This window comes from Cydia fagiglandana, chromosome 20, assembly GCF_963556715.1.
Source record: "Cydia fagiglandana chromosome 20, ilCydFagi1.1, whole genome shotgun sequence".
NCBI classification, from domain to species: domain Eukaryota; kingdom Metazoa; phylum Arthropoda; class Insecta; order Lepidoptera; family Tortricidae; genus Cydia; species Cydia fagiglandana.
Genome location: NC_085951.1, coordinates 5,468,098 through 5,482,904, shown reverse-complemented (window position 1 = coordinate 5,482,904; position 14,807 = coordinate 5,468,098). Strand labels below are relative to the sequence as shown.

The following is a 14,807-nucleotide window of genomic DNA, read 5'->3' as shown; positions in this document are numbered from 1 at the left end:
TCTACGCACATTTTCCAGTTTCAAAAAGTGTTGCTAGCCTAGTTGCTGCTATTCTGCCGTATTCGAACTTCAAGATTTCACAAGAGACGACACGTACTAGATTTATTCTAGATACGTTATAGTTTAGATATCAACTAGTTCTCTTTTGCAGCGCAATTCGGGCAACCAATGTCACTTTTACGTTAGTTAGAGTAAGATATCTATTAGATGTGAATTGGATCTCTAAGTCATATCCTGTGGAAATCGTTCAAGAGTATCTCCAGAATCGCGCAAATGTCAAATTTGACAGGTTAGATCTTAAACATCTCGTTATCGTATCTTGGTGATGTCTAAAAGATATCTAATAGATATCTATTTCAAAATCCGATTCGGGCCCATTATAGCAGTTACGTCACTGCTAGGCGTGAAGTGGGCCGTCGCCCACGGCCTCGCTGCACAAGGGGGCCTCGCGCGAGGCCCCTTCCGGGCACAGTGAAAGAAAAGGGCCTCGCAGATGTGACATCGCCCACGGCTAGATTAGTTCACGCTACGCCACTATAGTTCGTTTTTTTTAGCATTACTTAGAAAGAACTTGCAAGAAGGTAAGCGATCTTGCCATGTCTTTTAAATGAAAAATGCTTAATAAAAATCAAAAACTATTACTTATGAAAGCAGAAGAACATAAATGATCGTATTAGATTCATAATTGTTACATATTTGCCGTAACTTATTTAAAAATGTGTTTTTCAATTAAAAGACACATCAAGATTGTTTACCTTATTTCTAATGCTAAAAAAACGAACTATAGATAGCAGCAGCGATAAGAAGTACAACTTCCAATCCGGAGGTCGCGGGTTCAAGACCCGGCTCGTGCAAATGAGTTTTATGAAACATAAGTACGAAATTTCAATTGATATATATATATTATACATTCGATATTTGCTAGTTGCTTTTCAGTGAAGGAAAATATTGTAAACAACCGGACTATTTACTCGTAAATCCGATAAGTTTCCCCTCCCTGTTTCCCCTGTGAGTTGGCAGGTCAGATGGCAGTTGCTTTCTTAAAAACGCTTATTCTAGGGATTCGTTAGGGGAGACCGAGGAGAGTTTTGACAGAGGAGAGTTGTGACATTGTCGATTTTTTGGAATCTAATGATTGTTAGCGAGCTCGCAACAGTGTGCGTTTGATAGCTCGTAACTTGAATAGTTAGTTAATAGATTCCAAAAAATCAACGATGTCACAACTCTCCTCTGTCACAACTCACCTCGGTCTCCCCTACTGAGAGAATCCTAAGGGTTCCCATGAACGGTGCCAAAGCCGGAACCATTGAGCAAACGCTAGTAGCAAATGCTAACAAGTGTTGCGTCGAAACCGGAGATCCTGGGTTCGACCCCTGGCTTACTCTTGTCGAAACTTATGTACACTACGAAATATCGTTTGATATTTACCATGCAGTCGTTTTTCATAAAAGGAATTCGTTGAATAATTTTTCGGTTTAGACTCACTTGTTTTTAGCCACTTTTAGGCTGTTAGTGCTTGAGAAAGGAGACCTAGGCTCTCCAAAACATGTCGCGCGAGTGACTAAAAACAACTGAGTCTAAACCGTAAAATTATTCAATGTTAGTATGTCTCACAACAGTTTAAATTCAATTAAAGGAATTTGTCGTAGATAACTGTACTATTCCCTATATATGACACTTATATTTCCCTGGGTGTTATATTTTTTATTCAGGTATTATTGCATTGAACAAAAGGCTTTATATTTTGTTATGATACCTATTTATATTTCACCAAACCGTCTCAGATGTGAAGAATTCAGGCTGTGGACCCCAGTAGGCCATTTCGTCCTGTTCGGGTATAGGCATCCAGTGGTGACCTGCTCAAAAAAGGCCTATGTTAATCATTTAACAAGGAAAAAAATAGCAAAGGACCTTGACGCTCAATTTTCCTAATGATTCTGGAAAATGTTTTTGGCGAGGCAACTCTTCTACTTAGAGGCAACTTCATTACTTCTAAGCACGATCATACTCGTACCTTGGTTTAGTAGAGATAGGATTTGCCACCGCGGCCTCAGCTAGTTGAGGCCCTCTATTGCATTTTGAAGTTGTTTTTGGTGAGGCAACTCTTTTACTCAGAGGCAACTCCATTACTTCAAAGCACGATGATCATACTCGTACCTTGGTAGAGATATGACTTGCCACCGCGGCTCCGGTAGTTGAGGCGTCCTGCTGCATCTTGGAGCTCATTCTTGCGAGGCAATTCTTTTAGCCGCGTTATGGCAAATACTGTGTCTTTCTGAAAGTTAAAGATAGATGGCGTTATTCATAAACGCGTTTCTGGTCAGAATTAGCTATGAATCGTTTGTCTTATCTGTCATTTTGACTTATGTATTTGTAAGAAAGGGATAAAGCATAATTTAACTAAATCAGGTCCGTCAAGTTTTAGGGGGTTATATAATGTTATAGTAAATGAAAATGACAACACACAGTATTAAGGATGATTCAAGGATTCACGCTACAACGACTAGGGAGCCAAGGCAACCGACACTTCGTTTCTACGACAGGTGACCGGAGATCACGTGATGATTTCTATAGACGAAGTGTCGGATGCCTCGCCCGGACCCTGGCCATTATTCTAATGTGAGTCATCCTAAACGATTATTTTAAATATAATAAGTTTCATGAAATATATGGAAACCCGCTCCGTGCGTTAAAGTCAGACTGTGAAAAGTCTGCAGCGATTTTGATAGCCCACCATGGCCCACGCAGTGAAAGTGTTATTTTAAACGTCAAACTTCTATGAAATTATAACATATAAATAACACTTACACTGCGTGGGCTATCAAATCCGCTGCAGACTTTTCTTGGTGCAACTCAACCTATAAGGATGGTACTGTAAAGAGATACGGCATATAAAGTAGAATGTGGAAGGCATTAATACGCATGAATCAGGTCTTCTGCATATATTTTTCAACCACGGTTAGCTAGATCACAATATTTTAACTACTCTCGATGGCTGCTACTTTAAGGGCTCCTCTACACGATGGGCCAGCGCCGGCCACTCCAAGGGACGCAGCCATGCGGTAGAATGAGATAGCAATATCACCTGCGTCCCTTGTAGTGGCCGTCGTTGGCCCATCGTGCAGAGGAGCCATGAGGAATGCCGATCCGCACCCCGTTCCATTTGACAGCGAGACCAGATTCTAAATTCAAATAGCATAGCAAATTCAATACCGACCTTGCAAACCATCATACCAACGATCTTGTTATCTCCCGTCTGTTTCATGCGTACCTCCAATGGCGTCAGTTGTTGACCTGCCTTATGCATACCTGAAACAGCAGAATTTTCAGTTTCTTCCAATAATGTATAATAATTGCCATTGCCACTGTATTGGCGATATAAATAATTATTATACTAATTAGAATTATATTTGGGTTCATCTTGCATCAAGACCTTTACTAAAAGTGACTCAACCCCCATTCGTATCATGACGTGTTAAACCGTCCGACCAAATATAAAATAAAATATTTGTGATGAACACACAAATGAACCCTGAAGTGAAGATTTGAACCCGTGACCTCCTGCTTCACAGGCAAGGTCACTATATCATATACCGACTGGGCTAGGAGGCCGTTAAACATCACCTTATACATCATATATCCTCTTGACGTTACTACATCATACACTGTCTTTTGTCACCTAGCTCTACTAGCAGTGATAGTCTCAGCATAACGACCAACCAGTATAATGGTCTAATCACCTTGAGCCAACTTCAAGCTATACGTCAAGTTCTGTCTTGCCTCCTACCTCTGTGACAAACCAGCCCCCACTTTCAGCATGACGTGATTAATCGTCAAGCCGGTATATGTAATATTCAGTACTCACTCAGAGCCGCCTTCAAGTTATACATCAAGTACTGTCCTCTGTCTCCTAGTTCCACTAGTAGTGATAGTTCCGACCCTATTCTAAGCATGACGTGTTTAGCCGTCCAGTTGACGGGAATGGTCACACGGTTGTCCAGGTTTTTGTGGAGGTAGGTGTAATTCTGCAAAAAAAAAATTTAATACTTTGCCAGTTTTGTTGCTTTTAGGGCTTTGTACCTATGTACACGAACTAAAGGGTACCGCGTACTATCATGTACCTAAATAAGTAACAAATGAGACTCTGGAGCTGTCATATGTAGGTCCATTTGTCAGCATGTTGTATCTCATGGACAAATAATAGTACATACCTATAATAAAAATAAAAACAATGTATTTACATCGTTACTTATGTATAACAAAAAATTATTATTATTAGTAGTAGACACACGAACCACGACTCGTCGGTCATCATCTGCGGGTTGAGCGGGACATCGCCATAGCGCTGTCTCCCTCACACACCCGAGCTGTGGACCCTAAACACACCTTTAAGCCCGATTTAGACGATACGAGAACTCACATGCGAGTTACATACCATTGAAGGTTTTGATCGGTCGGTTGAATTGGACGTAACCAACAGTCCGCAATGTCACTAAAATCGCACACGAGTTCGCGCGCCGTCTCAATCAGCCCTGTTATGGAATGTATCATGTGTGTATGGTGTGTATGTGTGTTATGTATGTAAAAGTAAAGGTGTTAACTCACTTTCTTCGTGGGCAAGTCAAAATGGAAATAGAAGGAGCTCGGCTGCGGCGCCCAGTAGTAGAACATGAACCAGGTCTCGTTTGTCATCGCGTAAGGGTTGAAACGCGCGTACCGACCAAACTCCTCGCATGTCGTGCGCTCGAGGTGGTGCCAGTGTGGACCTAGCTTCACTTTCTTGGCTATCACTGGCGTTATCAGTATGGCTGGCGTTAGCAGGAGGAGTATTCCGAATGTTTGTGAGACCATTTTGGCAGCAATTCTACGCGTAAATTTTTGATGAACTTTTTGGCTTTCGGTACGTGTTTAAATAATACTGATTTTGTTTTCCCTTCAAAATAATTGTTTATCTCTTAAGTTACCACAGGTAGGCACAGTTGCTTCCTTTGTGTAATATAGTCAGACCGTAAAAAGTCTGCAACGATTTTGATAGCCCACGTAGTGCAAGTGTCATTTTAAACGTCAAACTTCTATGACATTATGACGTATACATAAATGGTAGGCTATCAAATATGCTGCAGACTTTTATTGGTGCGACTATAGTCTGTTATTAAAGTAGGTATTATGTATGTAGATAATGTTTAAAATGCACGGATAACGTACACGTATAGGATTCACCGTGTCACTGTATAATCTGCACTGACTGACGAGATGAATCCAACTACTTTTATGATCAATGGAAGGATGTTGTAGCATTCTTTGAACGCTGTTAATCTTCTAATGTTTCACCAGCCTATGCATAACAGAAAATTCCAAACTTTACTCATAATTCCATCCGTAACCACAGAACAAATAATAGTACTAGGTACAAAAGATTCACTCTCTAACAAAACGCATCTGTTACGATTAGGAGTTTAGGAAAAATAAGACCGCTAGGTGGCGACAGCGCCACGCGCGGCTTATGGCTAATATTAGAGATGCACCGGATATCCGGTTACTATCCGGTATCCGGCCTATCCGGCCATTATTAGATAGTGACCTTCTATCCGGCCGGATACCGGATAGTAACATTGCTTGATTTCGGAGTAAACAAATTGGATTTAAGAAACATACACGGTCATCATAATAGTACTTGTTTATTATTTTAAAACAATTTAACCATTCCACTGACTTGCACGCGCACTCATTTCGAACCTAGAAATGAGTCCGCGCTAACGTTTACTAGGAAACAGGTCAAACCTGCAGAATGCGCACCTGAAAAACCGAAATGTAAGTATAGTTCCGCCGCCGAATATCCGGCGGCCGGATACCGGATATTCGGCCAGTGTCCAGGCCGGATATCCGGTATCCGGTATCCGGCCAAACAACTATCCGTTGCATCTCTAGCTAATATGTAATAGCCACCAAAATTGGTGTGGGATGGATGTACTTACTTTTAGCTATCTGTTGCAAAGCGACGAAATCACGGAGTGAGCCACGCGGGTCACGCCTGCCGTAACATATTATGAGACATGAGTCACTGACAGTGGCAATACTAACATGTAGGTACAGACGTAACGTATACGTAATTTAAATACTTTCTATTCATCTCGCTCGCACTAATATGCGAGTGCGAGCGAGATGCATATAAAGTAAGTTACGTTTTCGATAGCGATTATATCAGTGCCAAACTGATAGTAGCGGCACACAGTTGTTACGAGTGAAAACTTATTCGCATTTACCCTATAAAATTCGATTCGTACCATTTCTTAATGGCTGCTATTCGGATTTTATCTGTGACGGGTGATCATTAGAAGCTTTCATGGAAAACTGAACTGAAGTGTGGGATGGCACGGCCCGGACCCGGGCCGTTCTAGCGTGAGTCATTCTTTAACAGCGCGCCTAAAGGTGGGGTTGAATACTTACCAACTCTAGTGTGACATTCACCCGTTTCCGACATTTCATAACCTTAATAATTATTTGTACAATAATTTCTTAAAGAACGTAGTTAGGTGTAAGGAATTAAATAAGCATTAAGAAGATTCGTCATATAGGTACTTTTTTTGCATAGGTAAGTATTTTATTTCGTTTAATAGATATTTCAAACAATCTCTGGAAAAAAATACGGTCTTAAAAACCAAACTATTTTTTTCTTCAATAATTTATTTTATGAACTATCCAATTTTCCTTGAAAGTCTTGAACAACTTCGCCTTTTCCCCATTGTTTAACAGAAAAGTGGGACATTGCTTATATCGCTTTAAAAAAATCACACTCGATGAGAATTTGATTTAAAGAATTATTCTCGTGTCATCTAATATCTATATAATGCTTAAGTACTTATTTATACAAAGTAAATATTAAAGCACCATTATTTATAAAATAAAAAAATTGTTTTAATGATTTGTATAGGACCTAACTACCTATAGCATCCTAAGGCCCAGCCATACAAATGAAAAATCCAGAATTTGTCACTGAAATTTGAACCTTTAGTGCAGGGAATAGAGTTGATTTTGGTTTTGTTTGAAAATTGAACGAAACAAAACAAATGGGACTCTGTTCCAATTGAATATGATCTAAATTTCATCGAACTGAATAAGTACTATAGATTTGCCACAGCAATCCAGCGCGGGAACGCTGCCTGTGTTATGGGCACCTTACCAAGGGCGCAATATTTTGATAGGTATTTTTAATTTTTTACCTTTAGTTATCTTAATTGTAGTTAATTTTAGTTTTATATTCATTTATAACACTTATTATACAATAAATGGGTTTAAAAGTAGGTACTATAGGTAGGACCTTGGGCCTTAGAAGGATAAAACTTTTCATCCAAGTCTAAGGAGTATAGAAAGACTTCACAACAGCAGAATGTCGGTCTAGATTCATTTTTTCCTCAAAGTCTTCAAACCTATCATCCTTCGGTGAGCCCACTTGGCCCTGCTTGGTCACCGGAGCCCCGATGCCATGGAAGCCGAGCTTGGCGGCCTCAGCAGCGCTCTCCTTAGGGTCTGGCTCTTCTCCGACCACGGCCAGCATCATGGCTAAGTGTTCCTCGCAGAACATCATGGCTAGGTACTGGTCCACCATCTTCATTCTTATAGTGGCGTGTGGGTACCATGTCGTTGAATCTGAAATATAATAATAAAAAATTGTGCTGAATTCCTCATCATCAGCCTACTCTCATCCACTGCTGAAGATAGGCCTCCCCTATTGCACGCTATTGAGCACGATTTGCGGCAACTCTGATCCAGCTCTTGCCAGCCGCCTTACGAAGGACATCGCTCCATCTAGTCTGAGGGCGTCCTACGCTCGTTTGCCGATGCGCGGTATCCACTCGAATGCTGCTGAATTATCATAATCTATTAATCCAGGAATCATTTAATAAATAACTAGATACAGAGAATTTAGCGGTGGTGGCCGTGTGAATATGACGTCCGACTTTCAATCCGGAGGTCACGGGTTCAAATCCTGGCTCACTCCGTACTAATGAGTTTTTAGGAACTTATGTACGAAATATCATCATCATATTTACCACAAGCTTTTCAGTGTAGGAAAACATCGTGAGGAAACCTGCATATACCTAGATCTGCAAAGAAATTAAAATGATTAAAATGTGTAGGTATATGGAGTCCCCAATCCAATTAATTCCGCTACTTGACGCTAGATGGCAACTGCGAAATAACGCGAGTTTGGGTAAGAAAACTGATGTACGGAGTTACCACTGTTTCTTTACTCTGTTATTGAATTGTAATGAGGTTTACGTATAACCAGTAAACGGTAAACGTGGTAAGGTGTATTCGGGTAATACCGAATGTCGGATAATTCCGAAATTCAGATGAAAATCACTCTTAATTCCATCATAATAAAAGTCTCTTTTCGGAATTATCCGACAGTTTTCGACATTCAGAATTACCCGAGTAAACCTTAACTGTTTGAAGACGCCTGGCCGTAAACATTCGGGCTGTCGATCGCATATTGTGTTCATTTAATAGAAAATACTTACTTCTGACATCGTCTGGGATGGCAGACTTAGGGATGCCATAGAACAGTCCTCTCTTGTCCCCGGCTACCAGAAGCATCTCAAGCCAGTTGCGCAGAAGCAACATGGGTGCCGTCCAATCTATTTTCTTCGTCAACTTTGACTCGTACAGATCTTTGTATTCTTGCACAATCTAAGAAAACAAGAAATAATTATTAAGAGCCACTAATACATTTTGTAAAGAAATAATTATAAGGTTTTAATGTGACGATATGTTAAATCCGTCTCATTTTTCATTAGAGTTCGAGGATCAGACTAAAACTATAGTTCGTTTTTTTAGCATTAGAAAGAACTCCACAGAAGCAAGCGTGCAGTTCTTATCAGGCTCTTGAATTGTTAATAATTATTTAGTTGTCTAATGTAGCGTGGTCAATACATATAATTTACTTCAAATTATTACCGCTAAAAGTGCCGGATTTGGAACCACAAGCTTACTTCTGCGAAGTTCTTTCTAATGCTAAAAAAAACGGACTATAGTGTCTAGTAGTTTGAAAATACGCTTAGTAGGTATATATTTAGCAAGACATTATCACTATTCTAGGGTACTATGTAATACCCACTTACGATTCATAAAATTCTAAACGATAGAAAAGACATCTATGTTATTCGACTAATTCATGTACTAAAATGAAGGTTTATCTTACCCTTCTAGTAGGATATGAGAATTTAAACTCCTCAGGAATGGGATAAGTTTGCATCGACCACAAGTAGAACGGGACCCAGTCCACCCCCGCCACGTCTCTCGGATGGAATCGAGCTTTCTTTGCAAAATCGTCGCAGCTCGTCCATCTAATGACATCCTCGTTCACTCCAGCCTTCATATCGAACATGTTCAGAGGGACAATATCCTCAAGATTCTTAGGATCTTCAGGCTTTGTCGTATTTTGGTTTCTGCTACCTTTAAACAAGAGCTTACTGCTTTCTACCCTCTCCCTGTATATATGAGGTTTAGCAAGATTTAATGTGTGTATAGTCTCGAAATCAAATGACAGTGGCACGTCCAATGTATCACCTTCGGATCGTGTTGCTTTTGCCGGCGTTTTATGTTGTTCCCGCATCGCAGCTGCCCGTTGCAGCAAAGCGCGTAAATCGTCATCGGATTTCTTTTGATGTACCAGATACATGGCTACTCCATCATATGGCTGCTTCTGACCAAGAGAAGGGTCATATACACCTGACACGCCCATATTTAAAAAGTCTATCGGTATCGAGTTGTCATACATGTTAGGGTGCGTGTCCTCACTAAATTCTTTTATATGTGGTCTAGATTGACTGCGGAGTTTTTTAGGTCTTGCTTCGATAATGAAGATTAAATGAAGTAAAAGCAAGAGACGCATGTTGCCCTGCTTAATCACAAATGAGGAACAACAGTGAATGTTTGTCTTTATACCCAGAAGCGTGAGAATCATGAAGAACTATTTATGACAGTTGTTTAATGTTTAGGTTCAAGTGGTTGATGTTATGAAACTGTCTGTAGGCAATAATCATGCACATTGTGTATGTGTGCGTGTTAAACATACACCGTTCTTTACATACACAATCTTAGCCGTTTAGTATTCTAAATAACAGCACAATAATTAAATGTCTCAAAGAACGGAAAATCCTCGTAGGCTTTTCGGTTAACACGAGGTAAGGTAATTAATAGAAGTTGGATGATGAGCACATAATTTTACAATTTATTGGTACCTAATGTATATAAATATTTTACATGCAGTTATGTTCAGATCAGTGCAGCTGCAGAGATGTCTAACCCACGACCCTGGCTAAATAAATATTCATGAGGGATGACACTGTTACTGACGTTACTGTCTTCAGGTCACTGTACACGTGTAGGGTTACCAGATGACAGGAATTTTCCTGACATGTCAGGAATTTTGGCCTTTTGTCAGGAATGGGGACGGAACACGAAAATGTCAGGAATTTTTTGAATTGATAGACTTTTTTATACCTTTTTATTGACTTAAATGAATACAAATAATAAAACTTAAATTAATAAAACGCGGCTATCGGCTCAGTGGGGTGGCCATCGCTAACGGCCAACCCCCCCTCCCCCCTCCACGTCGTTAAAAATACGAATGTCAGGAAAACTATTCGGAAATCAGGAATTTTGTCAGGAATTTTGTCAGGAAATTCTAAATTTGTATCTGGTAACCCTATACACGTGTAGTACCCTTGTGCCCTTACATAAGTAACCACTTTTATATACAGCTAGTACAGTCAGCAGCAGAAGTTGCTAAGCGGGTGAGGTGTTCAAAATTACCACGCTCTTAAACAATAAAGTCGCGTCAAGATCATTTTGAACACCTGGCCCGCTTAGCAACTTCTGCTGCTGACTGTACGTCGTGGGTACTTGGGGCTCTTACTGTACGTGGGTGGGTTGTGCAGTCAACGGTAAAAATATGGGTGTACAAATCATTTCAAAAATATGTCCCATAACTCTTAAGTCAGTGAATTAAGAAATGGGACATATTTTTGAGTAAGTTGTCTACACCCATATTTTTACCGTTGACTGTGCGCCGTAGGCTATCGGAAACTCTAAAATGTATTAAAATGCTTCTCATATTCGATATCATCATCGTCCGGGTCGTATGCCGCCGTTGTGACTTTGGGCCTCGGCGTAGGCCTCGTGAGGTACGAACGGCCCAGACTGTTCCAGAACTGCAATCGAGCAGCTGCTTCGGCTAGCTGAAGATAAAATAAAACTATAGAGGTAAAAAAAAATGTGTTAATAACACGATTCAAAGCAGCCTTCTTTCTCTTCCGCCATGTCTATCGATAGCTAAAATCATAAAGGAACTATATTTACTTTATGCTAAAATGCAGAGAGCGAAAACGAAGAAGCCGGCTTCTAGTAGATCAAGCATTTACTGACAACTAAAAACAAATGTAAAAACAAAACAATATAACAAAGTGACAAATAGACAAAAGGTAGATATAAACAATAATAAATATTATAAATCGTATTTGTTTCTCCTCATCACTTCTAGAAAATTTAATCGAAACATGTCTAGCGTTTATTCGACTTATATAATACTCGTAATACGTAACCCGTTTAAAATAAATGTAAATAATAGCTTACGATGTGTACCACGAAATAAGCGATCAATAAAAATCTCTCATGAAACGTAATTTTTTTGCCGTTTTTAATTTTGCAACTTTGTTGATGAATTGCAAGATATTTTAGTATATATCTTGCAATAACTAATAATTCACTTGAATGTGCTATCATTCAAATGAATTAAGTATTATTAACTCAATGCCTACCGTAAAACGGGGTGAGTAGGTTTCGCTTGGAGAGGTGGGTTATGAATGGGGAGAGAAGGTTTGAGAGGGGGGTGAGAAGGGATTTTAAGGCTACTGCTACAAAAATAATGTATTCCAATTTAAAATGGAGCTATAGTACGTATAATAAAAAAAATCGATCCAACAATCTTCCAAAATCACCTGTAGTATGAAAACCCCTCTCACCCCAAATACGAGGCACAACGGGGTGAGGTGGGATTTCCTCTTTATCGTCAAAGTTATGAAATGGAACTACCCAAAAAAAAAACTAAAATACAAACGTCCGGAACACTTATTATTATACACCATTCAGTTTTCATATGTAAAAATAAAATGTTGTCGAGGTTTTAATTTCAGTTTTGACCCTACTCACCCCATTTTACGGTACGCAATAAAAGCCTAATTAAATAGTCAGAGCTAGAGTAGAAAAGAGATAGGTACAGGATAAGTGCAATTGAATGACGCAAATTAAATTGTAATAGTTAATGAAACTTATTTTAAAGTAATTGAAATGTCTGTGTGCATGCTTACATAGTCATCGTGCGGCATCTTGTTGGTCGGAGCCAGGGCGTAGCAGTACCGGAGCCCGCAGTTCATGATGCCCAGGTATCCAGGCTCCACCACTTTCAGAGCAATGGGTGCTTTAGGTATATAGGGCACTGGAAATGTTGCTTAGATACAATATAAGTCTAAATTATGATTTTAGATATTTAAGTGTTATGCGAATTTGAAATTTTTGTGTTGGACGTTCTGAATGAACGTCGAGCGACCTTCACCGAGGAGGTGTTTTGGCCGATTAAGCCCCCCCCCCCCCCCCACATCTAGCGTCTTTCGAGCGTCGGCGTCTGGTCAGCGCTATGGAAAATGACGTCGCTGCGCAGTTGCGTCGACGTTGCGTCGAGCAGCGGCCATAGAGTTGTAGACGCCGACGCTCGAAAGACGCTAGATGTGGGGGTGCCCTAAGATGAAATTTGTTACGGAGATGGTTTAAGGCCCAGGGAAGATGTAGGATAGTTTTACTCAATACCTAATCATCATTCCATACAGACGAAGCCGCGGGAAGAAGCTACTATTATAATACAAGCACTAATACCAGACGTGCGAAACTCCTCCCTTCGGGCAAACTCGGGTCATTTCGGCTCAGCATTGCTCCGAGCAATTATTAGGGTTGACACAACTTGACGTCCCTTTGCGTGCACGACCACAGATAAGATAATGGCCCGAATTTTGCAACCCTAAATAGCCGAAAGCGATAGTGTTATGTATTAGAAAGGGACAGCAAGATTCGACCCTGACCCGCTGTTAAACTTCGGTTTCGTAGGAAGTTTCCTTTCTGTACCGTAAAACGGGGTGAGTAGGTTTCGCGGGGAGAGTTGGGTTATGAATGGGGAGAGAAGGTTTGAGAGGTGGGTGAGAAGGGATTTTAAAGCTACTGCTACAAAAATAATGTATTCCAATTTAAAATGGGGCTATAGTAATACGCATAATAAAAAAAAATCGATCCAACAATCTTCCAAAATCACCTTGTTATGAAAAACCTCTTTATCGTCAAAGTTATGAAATGGAACTACCCAAAATAAAATACAAACGTCCGAACCACTTATTATATACACCATTCAGTTTTCACATGTAAAAATAAAATTTTATCGAGGTTCGAAAGTCAAATTTCACCCAACTCGCCCCATGTTACGGTACGGTAGTAGGCAGGGCTCGGAAACCGGTTTTTGCTCCATACAAAAATACCGGTATTATTACGTTCTTTTTCGTTCTTTGGTTTATTATTTCTTTTTTAATTGGACAATCTGATAACACAAATTCGTTACCTAAATACATGATCCAGTCTTACGTAAAGAGCATAAAATAATTCAAAATATTGGTATATTTGGGGTTTTTTTAAAAATACCGGTTCCGAGCCCTGGTAGTAGGTACTATTATTTATACTAACCATGAAAAGCCGTATGCGGCACAATACGGTAGACGCCGGACACATTGGTCTTGATGAAGAGCGCCGTGAAGTCTATGCGGGTCTCCATGAACAGCTCGGAATCGTTGAAGTTCACGTCTTTCAGCTGCCTCTCGAGTTGGACGCGGTAGCGATCTACCAGCTACAGAAATACATTATTTAAACGGAAATAAATGTCATATACTAAGAAAAAGTGACCAAGGCCTCCAGTGCCCCAGGCTGGAATCAAACCAGCCTCTAGAGTGGACAGTGGAGTTCTAATAGTAGAAATTATTTATTTAATTGCATGGCAAACAAGATTTGAGTCGCTTAAAATATTAAAAAAATAGAGAGCTATATCCAATGTCTTGCCCCATAGGGCTGCGTCTGCACTAGGCGCGTCTGATATATTGGTTAAAGCCGATTAGTCTCTCTTACTTTCCTTGGTGGAGCCTTAAGCAGGGTTATGAGAATTTCAGGTGAGTAAGGCATATCACGAGTAACGAGACGTTTAGGGTAATCCAGATGAAAAATTGCAAATTCTGTAGATATCTAATACCTACTTTTGCATAACTTATTCCCAGTACAAGCAGGCGTGGCTCACTCCGCGATTTCGTCCCTTTGCAACAGGTAGCTACAAGTACATCCATTCCACACCAATTTTGGTAGCTAGCCATAAGCCGCGCGTGGCACTATCGCCACCTTGCGGTCATATTTGTCCTAATCGTAACAGACGCGTTTTGTTAGAGAGTAAATCTTCTATACCTAGTACTATTATTCTGCGGTACAAGTACTTACCGCCTTCGAAGGCCTCGTAAACCAAATATTATAGCTTTCATGGAACATTCCGTCCCAGGAGTAAAATATCTTCCACTCGATGTCCACTATCTTGTCCAGGTCGTGGGTATAGTTGTACATGAACTGTTCGCATGTTGTCCAGTTTTCCGTGCTAACGTTGCGAAGGTCCAGGTTTGCGGATGCCGTGCTTACCGTCAAGAAAATATACCAGAACATTTTAGCAAGAC

The 14,807-nt window shown here is 40.2% G+C and overlaps 3 protein-coding genes across 3 annotated transcripts; all 3 read right to left on the bottom strand.

The window, feature by feature from the left end:
- Window positions 1-1,767: 1,767 nt before the first annotated feature.
- On the bottom strand, window positions 1,768-4,851 carry LOC134674863 (uncharacterized). Its single transcript, XM_063533018.1, has 5 exons — window positions 4,606-4,851; window positions 3,866-4,025; window positions 3,218-3,309; window positions 2,158-2,275; window positions 1,768-1,856 (listed from the first exon to the last, which is right to left on the bottom strand). The coding sequence occupies exons 1-5, from the start codon at window positions 4,849-4,851 to the stop codon at window positions 1,768-1,770; spliced, it is 705 nt and encodes a 234-aa protein (XP_063389088.1).
- A 2,503-nt stretch (window positions 4,852-7,354) lies between these two features.
- On the bottom strand, window positions 7,355-9,961 carry LOC134674861 (uncharacterized). Its single transcript, XM_063533017.1, has 3 exons — window positions 9,203-9,961; window positions 8,523-8,691; window positions 7,355-7,647 (listed from the first exon to the last, which is right to left on the bottom strand). The coding sequence occupies exons 1-3, from the start codon at window positions 9,893-9,895 to the stop codon at window positions 7,355-7,357; spliced, it is 1,155 nt and encodes a 384-aa protein (XP_063389087.1). The 5' UTR covers window positions 9,896-9,961.
- A 1,132-nt stretch (window positions 9,962-11,093) lies between these two features.
- On the bottom strand, window positions 11,094-14,807 carry LOC134674860 (uncharacterized). Its single transcript, XM_063533016.1, has 4 exons — window positions 14,581-14,807; window positions 13,786-13,945; window positions 12,372-12,499; window positions 11,094-11,243 (listed from the first exon to the last, which is right to left on the bottom strand). Exons 1-4 carry the CDS (start codon window positions 14,794-14,796, stop codon window positions 11,094-11,096), a joined length of 654 nt encoding a protein of 217 aa, XP_063389086.1. The 5' UTR covers window positions 14,797-14,807.

What these genes read in the sequence shown, in the direction of transcription:
- LOC134674860 (XM_063533016.1), bottom strand. Translation starts at nt 14,796, where the DNA reads ATGTTCTGGTATATTTTCTTGACGGTAAGCACGGCATCCGCAAACCTG. An exon ending in TTACGAGGCCTTCGAAGGCG is followed by an intron (nt 13,946 to 14,580) that starts GTAAGTACTTGT and finishes GTATTTCTGTAG; the next exon opens with CTGGTAGATCGCTACCGCGT. An exon ending in GCCGCATACGGCTTTTCATG is followed by an intron (nt 12,500 to 13,785) that starts GTTAGTATAAAT and finishes CAACATTTCCAG; the next exon opens with TGCCCTATATACCTAAAGCA.
- LOC134674863 (XM_063533018.1), bottom strand. Translation starts at nt 4,851, where the DNA reads ATGGTCTCACAAACATTCGGAATACTCCTCCTGCTAACGCCAGCCATA. An exon ending in TAACTTGAAGGCGGCTCTGA is followed by an intron (nt 3,310 to 3,865) that starts GTGAGTACTGAA and finishes CTGCTGTTTCAG; the next exon opens with GTATGCATAAGGCAGGTCAA. An exon ending in CAAGTCATATCTCTACCAAG is followed by an intron (nt 1,857 to 2,157) that starts GTACGAGTATGA and finishes TTTTTTGAGCAG; the next exon opens with GTCACCACTGGATGCCTATA.
- LOC134674861 (XM_063533017.1), bottom strand. Translation starts at nt 9,895, where the DNA reads ATGCGTCTCTTGCTTTTACTTCATTTAATCTTCATTATCGAAGCAAGA. An exon ending in TCTCATATCCTACTAGAAGG is followed by an intron (nt 8,692 to 9,202) that starts GTAAGATAAACC and finishes TTGTTTTCTTAG; the next exon opens with ATTGTGCAAGAATACAAAGA. An exon ending in CATCCCAGACGATGTCAGAA is followed by an intron (nt 7,648 to 8,522) that starts GTAAGTATTTTC and finishes ATTATATTTCAG; the next exon opens with ATTCAACGACATGGTACCCA.